The sequence below is a fragment of the Oncorhynchus mykiss genome, chromosome 13 (assembly GCF_057628025.1).
Source record: "Oncorhynchus mykiss isolate SJ-2025 chromosome 13, ASM5762802v1, whole genome shotgun sequence".
In the NCBI taxonomy this organism is placed as follows: Eukaryota; Metazoa; Chordata; class Actinopteri; order Salmoniformes; family Salmonidae; genus Oncorhynchus; species Oncorhynchus mykiss.
Window position 1 is genome coordinate 2,949,858 of NC_143034.1, and position 19,103 is coordinate 2,968,960.

The 19,103-nt window shown below is 41.8% G+C and overlaps 1 protein-coding gene and 1 pseudogene across 1 annotated transcript; both read right to left on the reverse strand.

The window, feature by feature from the left end:
* Window positions 1-4,734: 4,734 nt before the first annotated feature.
* Window positions 4,735-7,986, reverse strand: LOC149978485 (uncharacterized; annotated as a pseudogene).
* A 648-nt stretch (window positions 7,987-8,634) lies between these two features.
* LOC118940206 (piggyBac transposable element-derived protein 5) lies at window positions 8,635-16,798 on the reverse strand. Its single transcript, XM_090194663.1, has 5 exons — window positions 16,300-16,798; window positions 15,502-15,599; window positions 15,207-15,366; window positions 13,010-13,118; window positions 8,635-11,393 (listed from the first exon to the last, which is right to left on the reverse strand). Exons 1-5 carry the CDS (start codon window positions 16,508-16,510, stop codon window positions 9,515-9,517), a joined length of 2,457 nt encoding a protein of 818 aa, XP_090050789.1. The 5' UTR covers window positions 16,511-16,798; the 3' UTR covers window positions 8,635-9,514.
* Between the last annotated feature and the right edge of the window lie 2,305 nt (window positions 16,799-19,103).

Here is a 19,103-nt window from a genome sequence, read left to right on the forward strand (position 1 = left end):
ATCCTGGCTATGCCCACAGCATTAATTAATAAGAGGGGTAGAAAACTGTTTAGCCATAAGTAAAGGCCTTTCGTAAAGAGGTTGTCGTGATTGACTGTGACACATATTTAACACGTATTGCTTGTTACAGAATACTACTGTTGTACATTGAATATCCCCTAGCAGAGGAAACTCAACAGTGTGTTAGGCTGAGAAACATTATTTAGATGGCTGTTTTATTGTTGTTGAAAACTTGAAATGGACACAATGCCAAGGGACCTTGTTTCTAACACACACACACACACACACACACACACACACACACACACACACACACACACACACACACACACACACACACACACACACACACACACACACACACACACACAATGTCACATCAGTAGGGTAGAGAGAGGAAAAAGGGGGGAAGAGGTATTTATGACTGTCATAAACCTACCCCCCCAGGCCAACGTCATGACACCTGCATATCAATTCATACACACAAACTATATAGGTCAAATAGGGGAGAGGGGGGGTTGTGCCGCGAGGTTTTATCTGCTTTTTGAAACCAGGTTTGCTGTTTATTTGAGCAACATGAGATAGAAGGAAGTTCCATGCAATAAGGGCTCTACATAATACTGTACGTTTTCTTGAATTTGTTCTGGAATCTTGGGGACTGTGAAAAGACCCCCAGTGGCATGTCTGGTGGGATAAGTGTGTGTGTCAGAGATGTGTGTAATTTGACTTGTAAGAACTTGATATCTCTACATTATGGGAACACCTGTGATGACAAAAGTACAATGATTCATGTTTTGCTTTAGCTTGAGATTAAGAATCAGTGGTAGTTATCTTGCCAATGCATGAAAAGGTCAACTGTACAAAGCCAGATGTGTGTTGAAACTATATTTTAGGTAACAGATGGATAAAGGGAACTAAGAGTTCCTGTTGATACTATGTTCCAGTCTTCCTTCCAGTCTTACATGATAGCAATAAGGGGAAGAGTCATTGGGAAACTAACTGCCAATAATGCAATAAGCTGAACCCTGCCTACCAGAGACATCTTTGTAGTAGCAACTATTAATTATGAGCTTATGTGGTATTAAAGTTAAGGGACATCAGCCTGGGCGGGGTGATCCTCAGTAGGGGATAAAAAGGGAAAACATCATCTTTTGAACTGAGTGTCTTGCTTGCAAATTGCTGTAAGTGTAAACTCCGGGTTGCAATCCTTATTAAACAAACTAACCTCTGATCAAAGAAGTTTTCCTGTGGTCTCTTCTGTGCACATAGGGCAGAATTCCCTTACAGACTATGCAAACAATTTGGGATTTTCAACACATTCATTTTTCTTATAAAAATAATAAGTGATACAGTCAGTCTCTCCTCAACTCTTAGCCAAGAGTGACTGGCATGCATAGTATTTATATCAGCCCTCTGTTTACAATTAAGAGCAAAATGTGCCACTCTGTTCTGGGCCAGCTGCAGCTTAACTAGGTCTTTCCTTGCAGCACTGGACCACACGACTGGACAATAATCAAGATTAGACAAAACTAGAGCCTGCAGAACTTGCTTTTTGGAGTGTGGTGTCAAAAAAGCAGAGCATCTCTTTATTACAGATAGACCTCTCCCTGTCTTTACAACCATTAAATCAATATGTTTTGACCAGAACAGTTTACAATCTAAGGTAATGCCAAGTAATTTAGTCTCCTCAACTTGTTCAACAGCCACACAATTCATTTCCAGATTCAGCTGAGGTCAATAACTTAAGGAATGATTTGTACCAAATACAATGCTCTTAGTTTTAAAGATGTTCAGGACCAGTTTATTACTGGCCACCTATTTCAAAACAGACTGCGACTCTTTGTTAAGGGTTTCAGTGACCTCATTAGCTGTGGTTGCTGGTAGCTTATATAGTTGAATCATCAGCATACATGGACACACAGGCTTTGTTTAATGCCAGTGGAAGGTCATTGGTAAAAATAGAAAACTGTTGCAGCTCCCACAATCTTCTTATTATCTATTTTTCTCAACCAATCATCAGTCATTTGTGTCAGTGCAGTACATGTCGAGTGCATGTTGAGTGCATGTTGAGTGCATGTTGAGTGCATGTTGAGTGCATGTTGAGTGCATGTTGAGTGCATGTTGAGTACATGTTGAGTGCATGTTGAGTGCATGTTGAGTGCATGTTGAGTGCCCTTCTCTATAAGCTGAAAGTCTGTTGTTCATTTGTTTACAGAGAAATAGCATTGTATTTGCACATTTTTTCCAACAGTTTGCTAAGAGCTGGCAGCTGATTGGTCTGCTGTTAGAACCAGTAAAGGCTGCTTTACCACTCTTGGGTAGCGAACTTACTTTGGCTTCCGTCCAGGCCTAAGGACAAAGACTTTCCTCTAGGCTCAGATTAAAAATACGACAGATAGGAGTGGCTACAGAGTCAGCTACCGTCCTCAGTAGCTTTCCATCTAAGTTGTCAATCCCAAGAGGTTTGTCATTATTGATCGATAAGAATTGTTCCACCTCTCCCACACTAACTTTACAACATTCAATACTTGCACTGCTTTTCTTTCATTATGTTTTTTACCCCCATCATTCATTTCCTGCCTAAAAGTTTGGCCACTTTGCCAATGAAATAACCATTAAAATAATTGGCAACATCAAATGGTTTTGTGATGAATATGCCATCTGATTCGATAAAAGACAGAGTTGAATTTGTCTTTCTGCCCATAATTTCATTTAAAGTACTTCAAAGTGTTGTTCCATCTTCATATCGTTGATCTTGGCTTCATAATACAGTTTCTTCTTCTTTGTGTTGAGTTTAGTCACATCATTTCTCAGTTTGCAGTAAGTCAGCCAGTCAGATGTGCAGCCAGACTTATTAGCCACTCCTTTTGCCCCGTGTCTTTCAACCATACAGTTTTTAAATTCCTCATCAATCCAAGGGGATTTAACAGTTTTTACAGTCCTTTTCTTAATGGGTGCTTATTAGTAAGTGGAATAAGCAATTTCATAAACGTGTCAAGTGCAGCGTCTGGTTGCTCCTCATCACACACCACAGACCAGCAGCGTCTGGTTGCTCCTCATTACACACCACAGACCAACAAATATTCTTTACATCAGCAACATGTGAAACACTACAAAACTTATTGTATGACCTCTTATACACAATATTAGGCCCAGCCTTTGTAACTGTGGTTTTCCTAGACATGGCTACTATATTGTGATCACTACATCTGTTGGATCTGGATACTGCTTTCAAACACATTTCTGCAGAATTAGTAAAGATGTGATCAACACATGTGGATGATTTCATTCCTCTACTGTTTGTAATGACCCTGGTAGGTTGATTTATAACCTGAACCAGGTTGCAGGCACTAGTTACAGTTTGAAGATTTTCTTGAGTGGGCAGCTTGATGAAAAGACAGTCCATATTTAAATCACCCAGAAAATGTGCCTCTCTGTTGATATCACACACATGATCAATCATTTCACACATGTTATCCAGATACTGACTGTTAGCACTTGGTGGTCTATAGCAGCTTCCCACCAGAATGGGCTTCAGGTGAGGCAGATGAACCTGTAGCCATATGACTTCAACAGTATTTAACATGAGATCCTCTCTAAGCTTTACAGGAATATGGTTCTGAATATAAACGGCAACACCTCCACCTTTGGCATTTCTGTATTTTCTGTAGATGTTATAACCTTGTATTTCTACCATTGTATCATCAAAGGTTTCATCTCAGTGAGTTTCAGAGACAGTCAGAATATGCACGTCATCTGTTACAAGCAAGTTATTGACTTTATGAACCTTGTTTCTTAAGCTACATATGTTAACATTGGCTATTTTTAGTATTTTTATACTGTATACAATAGCTGTAGCATCAGCAGAGGCATGTGGGGCAGTTAACGGGACACAAATTAGGTCACTTACATGGTGTTGTCCAACACCCCTGGGATAATGTACATTTGCTGACACATTATGACAACTAAGCAACACAATGGTAGAGATGAACGGAACTGGGCTTGGGTCATTGATCTCAGTGCAGCCTTAAAATGCTGTGAAAGGATCAGGCTGTTGATTGTGGCCTGTGGAATGTTGTTTTGCTAGGTGTGCAGGAACAGTTTGAGATATATTGAAAACCTAAACATACAATGTGCTATATAGACAAACATCTGCCACACATATTACTTGTATCTTTTTTTAAACAAGCAACTTATAAACTGCACAAGCACCAAAAACACTGTTGTTTTTGGCAAGTAGTAATAAATCACTGATATCGATTAGGGGGGAAATCAGGTTGTTCGTTGAAACGAACACAACTAAACAAAACACCTGAAAATGGGAGATATCTTTTGCCTCACTGGTTAGAGGACAACCTGCAGAAGACAGTCAGCTACATTTTGGAGGGATGCGTTTCAATTATATGTCTCCAAAATTAAACTAACAGCTCAAACACGACACGGAATCTGGGAATAATGTGTACATCACTGGTTAGAGGACAATTTGTAGAAAACAGCTAGCTACATTTTGAAGTAATGCATTTTAATAATTCCAGTGGGTCACCAACGAGGTAAGTGTAACGCAACACTTTATTGGTTAAATAATACTCTTTCATTACAGAGCCTGGATTTTTCCCCTGATGAGGCTCATCTCCACATGACACTTAAATCAACAGGACATCATTAAAATACTCCTACTACAATGTTAAAACATTCTACATTGTGACATCATTAAAATACTCCTTCTACATTGTGACATCATTAAAATACTCCTTCTACAATGTTAAAACATTCTACATTGTAACATTATTTCATTGATATCATGAAACAACTCCTTCATGTATTTTCTGATGTTTAATCAGAGATCTTTTATCAGAGTATCTCATGTCACATTGACTACAGCTATGAGGTTTCTCTCCTGTGTGTGTCCGCTGGTGTTTTTTCAGACTGCTAGATGTAACAAAACTCTTCCCACATTGATCACAGCTATAAGGTTTCTCTCCTGTGTGTCCCCTCTGGTGTGTTTTCAGGCTGCTAGATGTTCCAAAACTCTTCCCACATTGATCACAGCTATAAGGCTTCTCTCCTGTGTGTGTTCTCTGGTGTGTTTTCAGGCTGCTAGATGTTCCAAAACTCTTCCCACATTGATCACAGCTATAAGGCTTTTCTCCTGTATGGATTCTCTGATGTATTTTAAGATCTGCTAAAAAGATGAATCTCTTCCCACAGTCAGAGCAGCAATGAGGTTTCTCTCCAGTGTGTATTCTCAGGTGTGCTATCAGGTTGCCTGAGTGAGAAAAATTCTTCCCACATTGATTACAGCTATAAGGCTTCTCTCCTGTGTGTGTTCTCTGGTGTAATGTTACATTTCCTGAGATAACAAAACTCTTTCCAGTCAGAGCAGTGGTAAGGTCTCTCTCCTGTGTGTGTTCTCTGGTGTATGGTCAGACAGCTAGATGTAACAAAACTTTTCCCACAATGATCACAGCTATAAGGCTTCTCTCCTGTGTGTGTTCTCTGGTGTATGGTCAGGTGGCTAGAGGAAGTAAAACGTTTCCCACACTGATAACAGCTATAAGGTTTCTCTCCTGTTTGTGTTCTCTGGTGTATTTTTAGTGAATCTGATCTTAAATAACTCTTCCCACAGTCAGAGCAGCGGTAAGGTTTCTTCCCTCTGGGTTTTCGCTGGTGTTTCTTGAGGTGTTCTGATGTGAAGACTCTTTTCTGCCTCTTCAGCTTCACAAGGTTGTTGAGGCTCCCCAGAGGATCCACAATAGTCACATCCTTCTCCTGTGTGAACAACAAAGTCAGACAGATGGTTAAAGGCCCACAACAGCAGAAATCCACTGTATCTTTCAGCTAAAAGGTGATGCCCATGATGTTGTGCAACAATTTACATCTGCTAATGAGGAAACAGTTAGTTATGGATGTAGTATATCTGGTAATGAGGAAACCACTAGTTATGGATGTAGTATATCTGGTAATGAGGAAACCACTAGTTATGGATGTAGTATATCTGGTAATGAGGAAACCACTAGTTATGGATGTAGTATATCTGGTAATGAGGAAACCACTAGTTATGGATGTAGTATATCTGGTAATGAGGAAACCACTAGTTATGGATGTAGTATATCTGCTAATGAGGAAACCACTAGTTATGGATGTAGTATATCTGGTAATGAGGAAACCACTAGTTATGGATGTAGTATATCTGGTAATGAGGAAACCACTAGTTATGGATGTAGTATATCTGCTAACCATGTGTATGTGACAAATAAAATTTGATTTATACTTTTAAAAAATACTTCAACCAGTAAAAATGCTCTTTGGCTTTGCAACCAGCCTATCAATGAGTGTTAGCATTCAAGCTAATAAAAATAATTAAAAAAATAACTGCAGATTTCCCCTTTAAAAACCACACATCAGTTCAACAACTGCAGATTTCCCTTTTAACAACCACACATCAGTTCAACAACTGCAGATTTCCCCTTTAACAACCACACATCAGTTCAACAACTGTAGATTTCCCCTTTAAAAACCACACATCAGTTCAACAACTGCAGATTTCCCCTTTAACAACCACACATCAGTTCAACAACTGCAGATTTCCCTTTTAACAACCACACATCAGTTCAACAACTGCAGATTTCCCCTTTAACAACCACACATCAGTTCAACAACTGCAGATTTCCCCTTTAAAAACCACACATCAGTTCAACAACTGCAGATTTCCCTTTTAACAACCACACATCAGTTCAACAACTGCAGATTTCCCCTTTAACAACCACACATCAGTTCAACAACTGCAGATTTCCCCTTTAACAACCACACATCAGTTCAACAACTGCAGATTTCCCCTTTAAAAACCACACATCAGTTCAACAACTGAGTTTATGTTTTCAGAAAGTACTTACTGGTGTTAATCAGCATCAAGAATAAAGTATTTTGCAAATATCACAACCAAATATACAAGATATTATCTTAGCGACTGTTTCAAGTAATAATCAAAACAAAAACAACAGTTGCCTATGACAACCGCAAAAAAAAAAAAAAAAATCAGAACTAATAACCGCACTGTCAATCAAGTGAACACCGCTCGTCTCATTGGTGAGTAATGGTGGTTGACCTTCGTGGTATAATTGGTGAGTAATGGTGGTTGACCTTCGTGGTATAATTGGTGAGTAATGGTGGTTGACCTTCGTGGTATAATTGGTGAGTAATGGTGGTTGACCTTCGTGGTATAATTGGTGAGTAATGGTGGTTGACCTTCGTGGTATAATTGGTGAGTAATGGTAGTTGACCTTCGTGGGATAATTGGTGAGTAATGGTGGTTGACCTTCGTGGTATAATTGGTGAGTAATGGTGGTTGACCTTCGTGGTATAATTGGTGAGTAATGGTGGTTGACCTTCGTGGTATAATTGGTGAGTAATGGTGGTTGACCTTCGTGGTATAATTGGTGAGTAATGGTGGTTGACCTTCGTGGTATAATTGGTGAGTAATGGTGGTTGACCTTCGTGGTATAATTGGTGAGTAATGGTAGTTGACCTTCGTGGGATAATTGGTGAGTAATGGTGGTTGACCTTCGTGGTATAATTGGTGAGTAATGGTGGTTGACCTTCGTGGTATAATTGGTGAGTAATGGTGGTTGACCTTCGTGGTATAATTGGTGAGTAATGGTGGTTGACCTTCGTGGTATAATTGGTGAGTAATGGTGGTTGACCTTCGTGGTATAATTGGTGAGTAATGGTAGTTGACCTTCGTGGGATAATTGGTGAGTAATGGTGGTTGACCTTCGTGGTATAATTGGTGAGTAATGGTGGTTGACCTTCGTGGTATAATTGGTGAGTAATGGTGGTTGACCTTCGTGGTATAATTGGTGAGTAATGGTGGTTGACCTTCGTGGTATAATTGGTGAGTAATGGTAGTTGACCTTCGTGGGATAATTGGTGAGTAATGGTGGTTGACCTTCGTGGTATAATTGGTGAGTAATGGTGGTTGACCTTCATGGTATAATTGGTGAGTAATGGTGGTTGACCTTCGTGGTATAATTGGTGAGTAATGGGGGTTGACCTTCGTGGTATAATTGGTGAGTAATGGTGGTTGACCTTTGTGGTATAATTGGTGAGTAATGGTGGTTGACCTTCGTGGGATAATTGGTGAGTAAGGGTGGTTGACCTTCGTGGGATAATTGGTTAGTAATGGTGGTTGCCCTTCGTGGGATAATTGGTGAGTAATGGTGGTTGACCTTCGTGGGATAATTGGTTAGTAATGGTGGTTGACCTTCGTGGTATAATTGGTGAGTAATGGTGGTTGACCTTCGTGGTATAAGTGGTGAGTAATGGTGGTTGACCTTCGTAGTATAATTGGTGAGTAATGGTGGTTGACCTTCGTGGTATAATTGGTGAGTAATGGTGGTTGACCTTCGTGGTATAATTGGTGAGTAATGATGGTTGACCTTCGTGGTATAATTGACATGTTGCGTAGCCAATATGTAATGTAGAATGATGAAACAAGTTTGGTTGTCTTCTAGAGTGTCTGGGGGATTTGCACAGGAACCAAACTTGACCCGGGTTAAACAACGTTTTGCCGATTTAGATTTCATAAATTGTTTTGTTGCAAGTTGAAAGAGTCTGGAATTAATGCAAAACACTGGATATAAAAAACGATTTTATCAAACAAAAGTACGCTACATTTTTATCTCTGGGACCCCCGGGATGACAAATCAGAGCAGCAACTGTCCAGACTTTGGGACAGTTTTTCCTGTAGAAGTTCAAAAACAAAGATGTCACTCTGCTGCCCCCCCCTCAGCCCCAGAGGCAGAAGACATACCCTCATCTAACTGCCTGTAGCTCAGCCCCAGAGGCAGAAGACATACCCTCATCTAACTGCCTGTAGCTCAGCCCCAGAGGCAGAAGACATACCCTCATCTAACTGCCTGTAGCTCAGCCCCAGAGGCAGAAGACATACCCTCATCTAACTGCCTGTAGCTCAGCCCCAGAGGCAGAAGACATACCCTCATCTAACTGCCTGTAGCTCAGCCCCAGAGGCAAGGATATGCATATTCTTGGTATCATTTGAATGGAAACATTCTGAAGTTTGTGGAAATGTTAATTCAATGTAGGAGAATATAACACAGTAAATATGGTGGAAGAAAAGAGAAAGAGCATACGTTTTCGGTTATTGTTGTAGCATCATCATCATCATCATCATCTTTCACATGTACTGGAATAGCCACACAGTCAGATAGGATGCTGGAGATAATTTAGATGGACAACACAAGAGGGCAACTGTGGGTGTGCAAAGTTTCAGACTGAAAACTTCAGGAATGGGTGAGCTACATGACATTTAGCATGAAGTCACCCAGGTGTCCCACACAAGTTGCCCAAATGTACCCAAGTGGCCGAATTGGTGAAATGACCTATAACTATATATATATATATATATATATATATATATATATATACACACACACACAACAGTGCAAATAACTATATACAACTTATCAAAAATCTATTCTAACATATTTTTTAAATATTAGAACATAATATTTTGCTGCCTGTGCCATGTCCCATAGCAGTCTCTTTCTGCTACGAAGCAGAGGCAAACTGAACAACTGGTGCAGATGATGGGGGACTTCATGTGACAAAGAACACAACGACGCCTCCATGCTCCGCTCCTTTGGCTCCGAGGTAAAGTCACGCCTGCAGTAATGAACTGTGGTATATGAACACCACTGGAGGCAGGAGTAGAGGCGGCAGAGGTAGAGGAGGTAGAGGTGGCAGAATGTGATGCAGAGGTAGAGGAGGTAGAGGTGGCAGAATGTGATGCAGAGGTAGAGGAGGTAGAGGTGGCAGAATGTGATGCAGTGGTAGAGGAGGTAGAGGTGGCAGAATGTGATGCAGAGGTAGAGGAGGTAGAGGTGGCAGAATGTGATGCAGTGGACTTGCTGTAGCCGGCAAGCTCCTTGATGAGCAGCTCCCTGAAGACTAGCTGTGAGATGGAGGGCTGTCCACAGCTCTTGGCCATTTCCTTCTGGAGGATGAAGGAATTCACCACAGCGATGTCAATGAAATGGTAAAACAATGTCTTGTACCATTTCTTTGTCTTGTGGAGAACATTGTAGTACCCTATAAGCGCGTCTGACAAGTCCACACCTCCTCTGCTCTGGTTGTAGTCCTTGATGGCTGCAGGAATGGGGATATTTTTGGTGGTCCGTGCCCCAGTAGCATCCTTCACACGCCTGACGACGTGATCTCCACTGAAGGACTTGTGGATAGTGGAGCACATCACCACCTCTCTGGCATCCATCCACTTCACAAACAGCAGGCCATCTTTACGGATCCATCTCATGGTCCCCCGCTCAGCCCGCTTAGGCATGTCGTTCACCTTCGTCTTCGGGAAGCCCACTCTGTTGGTCTGAATGGTGCCACAAGCCCACACTCCCAGCTTCCTCAGGTCTGCAAACAGGGCAGGGCTTGTGTAGAAGTTGTCCACAAAGAGTTTGTAGCCCTTCCCCAGCAGTTGAAAATCCAATAACACCATTACAGAGGCATAGCTGAGTTCCTTACCGTAAGCAAAACTGTTCTTCCCGTCGTAGACCAAGAAATTGCACGTGTAGGCACACGCAGAGTCAGCCAACACAAACAGCTTGAGACCACACTTGGTTGGTTTGTTTCTCATGTATTGTTGGAGGCCAATGCTGTCCTTTGAGGCCACCATCCTCTCATTGATTGACACGTTCTGGGCTGGCTGAAAGTACGTCTTGCAGGCCTCGACGATGCTGTGGTAGAGAGGTTTGAATTTGCACAGTGTATCAAACCTCGCTGTGCCCCTCTTCTTCTCGTTCTCTTCATCAACCTTTGGGTCACTGATGTGAAGCGCCTGGGAGAGATCCAGAAACCTTTTGCAGGACATAACAGTCGAGGGGAAAGGCAGTTGGTAGAGAGATGACGATTTCCAGTAGTCCTTCAGGCTTTTCAGCCTCACCAGCCCCATGTAGATGACCAGTGAAAGGTAGCAGAAAAACTCTGACGTGGATATGGGCTTCCATGCTACCTTTTTGCCTGCTTGCTTCATCTTCCCATACTTATTCGTGTTAGACACGAGCGACTCTACAACGGATTGGGTGAAGAACAGCTGAAAAAGTTGAAGGGGGCTGTACGTAGCAGTCATGTTTAGCTGAGGTCCTGGCTTCCTTTTCGGCCTAAAAGTTGGTTGGGGTGGCTCCACATCGTCTTCTAGGACGGTGTGCCAACGCCTTTCTTTCCCTCTGTTAGCGGGTGGCACACTTCCCCTCTTCCTCTTCTTTGTCGGTCCTCTAGACGGCCCGGGAGGTGTGGAGCCAGAGGATGAACCAGCTTCAGAGGGGGATGGACAAGTTGGCACTGGGGGCTCCCAGTCGGAGTCAGTGCCACTGTGAAAGAAAATGTTCAGTTAGAATAGTTTCACATATGAGCCCTGTATCAACAGGTATAATAAACACACATTTTTTTATATATATATATATATATACACAGGGCACAAAGTGCTGTTCCATTTCACTGTGTTGTGGGCCTGCCTCAAATAGGCTATTTCATGTGGGGTGGAGAAGCATGCTGGCTGTGTTTGCCTACATTCTACACCATACAATTAATTAATATATATATACACATTAATTAATTTATACATATATACACACACACACACACACACACACACACACACACACACTTATATATATATACACACACACACACACAAACAGGCTATGGGTCGTTCTCATACATACAAACAGACCCTCACTCACAATGACTAGCCAACACCGCCAGCATTCAAAAGCATCGCCAGCATTCAAAAGCACCGCCAGCATTCAACAGCACCGCCAGCATTCAAAAGCACCGCCAGCATTCAACAGCACCGCCAGCATTCAAAAGCACCGCCAGCATTCAACAGCACCGCCAGCATTCAAAAGCACCGCCAGCATTCAAAAGCACCGCCAGCATTCAAAAGCACCGCCAGCATTCAAAAGCACCGCCAGCATTCAAAAGCACCGCCAGCATTCAAAAGCACCGCCAGCATTCAAAAGCACCGCCAGCATTCAAAAGCACCGCCAGCATTCAAAAGCACCGGCAGCATTCAAAAGCACCGCCAGCATTCAAAAGCACCGCCAGCATTCAAAAGCACCGGCAGCATTCAAAAGCACCGCCAGCATTCAAAAGTGACCAAAACATCAGCCAGGAAGTATAGCAACTGAGAAGTGGTCTGTGGCCCCCACCTGCAGAACCACTCCTTTATTGGGGGTGTCTTGCTAATTGCCTATAATTTCCACCTGTTGTCTATTCCATTTGCACAACAGCATGTGAAATGTATTGTCAATCAGTGTTGCTTCCTAAGTGGACAGTTTGATTTCACAGAAGTGGGATTGACTTGGAGTTACATTGTGTTGTTTAAGTGTTCCCTTTATTTTTTTGAGCAGTGTATATACAGTGGGGCAAAAAAGTATTTAGTCAGCCACCAATTGTGCAAGTTCTCCCACTTAAAAATATGAAGGGGCCTGTAATTTGTAAACATATATATATTGTGCAAGTTCTCCCGCTTAAAAAGATGAGGCAAATACTTATTTTCCACCATAATTTGCAAATAAATTCATAAAAAATCATACAATGTGATTTTCTGGATTTTTTTCTCATTTTGTCTGTCATAGTTGTAGTGTACCCATGATGAAAATTACAGGCCTCTCTCATCTTTTTGGTTGGTAGGTGGTCAAATACTAATATCATGCAATAAAATGCAAATTAATTACTTAAAAATCCTACAATGTGATTTTCTGGATTTGTTGTTTTAGATTCCGTCTCTCACAGTTGAAGTGTACCTATGATAAAACATTACAGACCTCTACATGCTTTGGAAGTAGGAAAACCTGCAAAATCAGCAGTGTATCAAATACTTGTTCTCCCCACTGTATATAAATCAATAAAAAAATCTCAAATTAATATGCAACCATTTAAACAACTGCATTAGCATGAGAAGCAAAAACATTTTTTTACTTACTGATCAAAAACTGGATCTTCTCCTTCCAAAAACATTTCATCCTCGCTGGAATCAAAACTCAGATCACTCACAGAGTCCTCGTCCATTCCTTCTGTGTCACTCTCAATTTCTGCAATAATATCATCAACATGTTTATACTTTGATTTAGCTTTTCCACTCTTAGTAGCCATGTTTAACTATCTCAGATTTGAGAAGTTTGTAGAAGAGAACGAACAGCTGTGAAACGTAAACTACCGTGCATCTGGTTTCCTTTCACCAGAGAATGAACTCTGTTGCGCACAGCTCTAGCATGATGGCTGTTTGTCCTACAAAACGGCGTTCACATACTGCTGGAAATCCCAGCTCATTGGCTACCCAGCTAGGTTTCAAAACGATAAGTGGCCATTGGACACCACCAGGTGTTGTATAGCCAATACATAATGTAGAATGATGAAACGAGTGTCTGAGGATTTGCACAGAAACCGAACTTCACCGTGTTAAACAACGTTTAGCCAATTAGATTTCCCTTTAAAAAGGCTATTGATCACTGAGAAATGAAGGCTATTCCATGTGAGAAATTGTCAAGAAACTGAAGATCTTGTACAACGCTGTGTACTACTCCTTTCACAGAACATCACAAACTGACTCTAACCCGAATAGAAAGAGGAGTGGGAGGCCCCGGAGCACAACTGAGCAAGAGTACAAGTACATCTAGTTTGAGATACAGGCGCTTCACAAGTCCTCAACAATACCCGCAAAACACCAGTCTCAACATCAACAGTGAAGAGGCGAATCCTGGATGCTGGCCTTCTAGGCAGAGTTCCTCTGTCCAGTCTCAACGTCAACAGTGAAGAGGCGACTCCGGGATGCTGGCCTTCTAGGCAGAGTTCCTCTGTCCAGTCTCAACGTCAACAGTGAAGAGGAGACTCCGGGATTCTAGCCTTCTAGGCAGAGTTCCTCTGTCCAGTCTCAACGTCAACAGTGAAGAGGAGACTCCGGGATTCTAGCCTTCTAGGCAGAGTTCCTCTGTCCAGTCTCAACGTCAACAGTGAAGAGGCGACTCCGGGATTCTAGCCTTCTAGGCAGAGTTCCTCTGTCCAGTCTCAACGTCAACAGTGAAGAGGAGACTCCGGGATTCTAGCCTTCTAGGCAGAGTTCCTCTGTCCAGTCTCAACGTCAACAGTGAAGAGGCGACTCCGGGATGCTGGCCTTCTAGGCAGAGTTCCTCTGTCCAGTCTCAACGTCAACAGTGAAGAGGCGACTCCGGGTTTCTAGCCTTCTAGGCAGAGTTCCTCTGTCCAGTCTCATCGTCAACAGTGAAGAGGAGACTCCGGGATTCTAGCCTTCTAGGCAGAGTTCCTCTGTCCAGTCTCAACGTCAACAGTGAAGAGGTGACTCCGGGATGCTGACCTTCTAGGCAGAGTTCCTCTGTCCAGTCTCAAAGTCAACAGTGAAGAGGCGACTCCAGGATGCTGGCCTTCTAGGCAGAGTTCCTCTGTCCAGTGTCTGTGTCCTTTTGCCCATCTTAATATTTTATTTTTATTGGCCAGTCTGAGATAAGGTTTTTTCTTTGCAACTCTGCCTAGAAGGCCAGAATCCCGGAGTCGCCTTTTCACTGTTGACGTTGAGGCTGGTGTTTTGTGGGTACTATTTATTGAAGCTGCCAGTTGTGAGGCGTTTTTCTCAAACTAGACACTAATGTACTTGTACTCTTGCTCAGTTGTGCACCGGGGCCTCCCACTGGTTGCTCATAATGGGTTTCTGTACGCCTATTTAGATATTCCATTAAAAAAAAAGTTTCCAGCTACAAAAGTCATTTACAACATTAACAATGTCTACAGTGTATTGCTGATCAATTTGATGTTATTTTAATGGACAACAAATGTGCTTTTCTTTAACAAACAATGACATTTCTAAGTGACCCCAAACTTTTCAACAGTAGTGTATATATAGAAATACACGTTTAAAATGTGTACCAATCGATTGGTCAAAAGAACAGGTGACTAAGTCAAACAATATTTTATATTAGTCGGGGACAGCCCCACTGGTAAAAGATACCAGTCCACCTTCATATCAACTAACAGAACTCTGCTGGATGTCCTGGTAACAGATACCAGTCCATCTTCATATCAACTAACATAACTCTGCTGGTTGTCCTGGTAACAGATACCAGTGGGCAGATATATTGTATTTGTTCAAACTAAACAACAGCACTTACTTTGATGAGTCAAATCTGATCCTTTCTTCTCTTCTCCTCCTCTCACAGTTCCACTCAGCCCCGTTCTTGTCCTGCAGTCCACCAGCAGCACAGACAACCTCTTCACCCCGGGAGAGGCACGACACTGGGACTCCAGGAGGGAGGAAGGGCTAGCGTTGTCCTGGTAACCATAAAGAGGGGACACAGACACATATCATTATGGATGCTGATGTCACTGTTGTCATAAAGTGCTTTACAGAAACCCAGCCCAGAGCACAATAGAACAAGCTGTATGCTAGATCAGACCAAGCTGTACCATCTGGTGTTCTGATCTGGAGAGACTCTTCTCTGCCTCTTCAGCTTCATGAGGTTGTTGAGGCTCCCCAGAGGATCCACGATAGTCATGTCTCTCTCCTGTGTGAACGAGAACATCAAATGCTTAGCAGGACAGGAAAATGGCCCAATTCACACACTAATCAAGAGAACATCCCTGGTAAATCATTACTGCCTCCGATCTGGCGGACTCAATAAACACACGTTTCAATTGTAGATTGTCAGAGGGTTGGAGTGTGTCCCTGGCTATCCGTCAAAATAAAAACAAACAAGAAAATGGCACCATCTGGTTTGCTTAATATAAGGAATTTGAAATGATTTATATTTAAGTACATTTTAGACTTTTACTCAAGTAGTATTTTACTGGGTGATTCACTTTTACTTGAGTAATTTTCTATTGAGGCATCTTTACTTTTACTCAAGTATCACAATTGCGTACTTTTCCCCCACCACCACTGTGATGCAAATGTTAAATGGCCGTTCCACAAAATGGATGCTTTTTGCGTCCCTTCGACATTTTAAGTATCAATGATGCACTGTATATTATATTTTAAAAGCCTGTTGTATTAGATTACGGGCACTTTAATATAGACCACATGGAAAATTCAATAAATCTAATTTTGAAGTTCCAAAAATATATGTACCAATGGCAGATCGCCCCTTAAACAATTCCTACAGTACTGAACAACATACTAAAGTGCAGAACTTCAGTATAATGCCCATTTTAAAAATATATATTTAAACAACTGCATAGTGCCCCTGTTTACAAGACAGTACTCACTGGTGGTAATCGGATCTTCAGTCTCGTTTTTCACTCCCAAAGCGTCTTCCTCTTTTATTGAGACACTCTCCTCTTTTACTCCAAACGTTTCTTCCTCCGTTTTGATTCTGAAAGCTCCTACCTCTTTTTCCACTTTGACAACCTCGTTCCCATATTCCTCTTTCACTGTAATATCATCCTCTTGTTTCAATGTGATAGCCTCCTTATTCATTCTTCAAGCTTCTTTGCCTCCTTTCACCAGTTTCTTTCTCCGTCGAGATTAGTGAGTTTATGCTCCGGGAGATTAGCCGAGTGCAGTATCAATGTAACACATTTGCTAATTTAACAAGCAAATTACGTTTAAATGAACCAGTGGATAGGTAATTATGTTCAAAACACTAAGAGTAATTTACACAAGATTGGTCTAAAGAGCTTCAATTTTTAGGTTTGCTAGCAAAGCACCGCGTGTGTAAATCAGGAACCTTTTGTCGCTGTTGAAGAATCCTCCCGCCCGTCCACTAGATAGCATCACCTGAAAAATTAATATCGCCATCTGCTGACTGGAGTGGGTAACGCAAATTGGAAAAATATGAATTACAATGTTGTCTGGCAAGCAATGTCATGAGAAGTCATTTAAAAATAACCAGATGTTATGTTCTTACTTCTTACAGCCAATACTTTCCTCCAGGATTGGCCTGCCTATTTCCCCTTGACACCATTTTTGTGGTAATGCTGCAATTAGTTGGTTGTAATTTTGGGTAGTGTAGACATTTCCATATATTTTTGTTAGCTGCAGGTGTGACAACTCCACCAGTTCCTATTTATGATATAATTTACAAAGATTATACCTTTTTTATGTATTCAATTTTTTTTTTTTTTTTTTTTTACCAATTAGTATATTTGAGTTTAACCAGAATGTTTGTAGTATTATTAGTATTATTTGTTCTGTCTTTTCTGGTGGATTAAACTGAAATTGCAACATTCTATGGCTTGTATTGTAATACAGCCCGACAGGATGCTTTCATTGTGCATCTGTAAAACTGTGTGAGGGTTTTAGGTGACAAGTGTTACGACTTCTAGGAGTAGTGGGTGCGGAGTCAGGCGCAGAGAGCAGAGGGTAAAGGAACACTGTGTTTATTCCGGAGAAAGTAGGTCAAAACACCAGGCGCATACAATGACCGGCCCAAAAAAAAAGACACAAACAGTCTGGAGAAATACAGAAAATAACACATCCACAGAACGAACAGAGAAACAAGCCCGCACAAAAGCCGATGGGCCTAGTGCCCTTAAATGCACAAGCATTTCGCTACACCTGCATTAACATCTGCTAACCATGTGTATGTGTGTGACACAACATTTGATTTGATTTGATTTGAAACCAAACTCAACTCAAAACAGGTTTAACCAATCAGACCAAACTAACAGAAACAAAAAAAGGGAATCGATGGCAGCTAGTAGACGACGACGACCGCCGAGCACCGCCCGAACAGGAAGAGGCACCATCTTCGGCGGGATTCGTGACAACAAGCCACATTCCTTCTGCCTCCTGATGTTGAAGAGGCTCTGTTGCACCTTCTTCACCACAGTGTGTTCTTGGGGTCCTGTAACTTAACAAAATGTGGAAAAAGTCAAGGGGTCTGACTACTTTCCGAATGCACTGTAGAAACATCACATTGAATATTCACCTCACTTTTGAAAAGCTCCATGAAGAAAAAAGGATTCCCAGATTATCTTTTAGATGTTCTGTCTTCAGGATGTTCTAGGTTGATGGCTGTTGGAGAGTGGAGGGGCAGTTGAGTGAGCTGGGGCCTTTTATTGCCCTGCCTCTGGGAGCCTGACAGCTTGTGACATGATGAGAGAGTGAGAGAGGGTCTACCTGTAAGATATTCAGGGAGGTGAATTTAACAATGACTTGCAGGCAGTGGGTTTAGAATAACTGATGACCAAAAATGAATACAGATTATACCCCCACCCAAAAGGGCACTTCAGAGACTGTAAGGGCAAAGGGGCATGTGCTCTACAAGGGTAGAGCCCTGTCTGTCCACCTCCTATCTGTCCTTAAACAAAGCGGGCACTGCTTCATGTGGCAACAGCAACACTCACCTCAATAGCCCATGTGCCACTGGATGAGAGAAGTTTTCATTGTTTTTGGGCAGCATAATGTGAGGTGTTATTATGTGTTCTTACCGATGAGCCGTGGTCAATTTAGCTTGGAATATGCCACCCTCGTCAATCTGTCACCTAATCCTGTCTAATGGGCAGGCCAATCCTGGAGGAAAGTATTGGCTGTAAGAAGTAAGAGAAAAAATAACATCTGGTTGTTTTTAAATGACTAGTCATGACATTGCTTGCCAGAATTAACATTGTAATTGAGATTTTTGTCCAGTCTGCGTTACCCACTCCAGTCAGCAGATGGCGATGTGAATCTTTCAGGAGATGCTTCTTGCGTGACGTATAATCTAGTGGACGGGACTGGAGGCTTCTTCAACAACGACAAAAGGCTTCTGATTCAACCAACGCGGTGGTTTGCTAGCGAACATTAAACTGAAACGTTGAAGCGTTTATAGATAAACTTCTCTTTAAAACTTCTTAAGGCTAGGAACCCCTAGACAACATCCGCTGAAATGGCAGAGCATGAAATTCAAAAATATTTTTCGGATTATTTAACTTTCATATATTCACAAGTGCAATACACCAAATTAAAGCTTAACTTCTTGTTAATCGTGTCCGATTTCAAAAAGGTTAAAGGTCACTTCAGGAAACAGCTGTTACTCTACACTATCCCTAGACAATCCAGTAATGAGAGAAAATGTATAGAATATTTA

Excerpts from the sequence above, each read along its gene's own strand:
- LOC118940206 (XM_090194663.1), bottom strand. The coding sequence starts at position 16,510 with ATGAATAAGGAGGCTATCACATTGAAACAAGAGGATGATATTACAGTG. Across the intron at positions 15,367-15,501 it reads CCAGATCAGAACACCAGATG|GACAACGCTAGCCCTTCCTC; the intron begins GTACAGCTTGGT and ends TATGGTTACCAG. Across the intron at positions 13,119-15,206 it reads ATCAGATTTGACTCATCAAA|AAATTGAGAGTGACACAGAA; the intron begins GTAAGTGCTGTT and ends ATATTATTGCAG.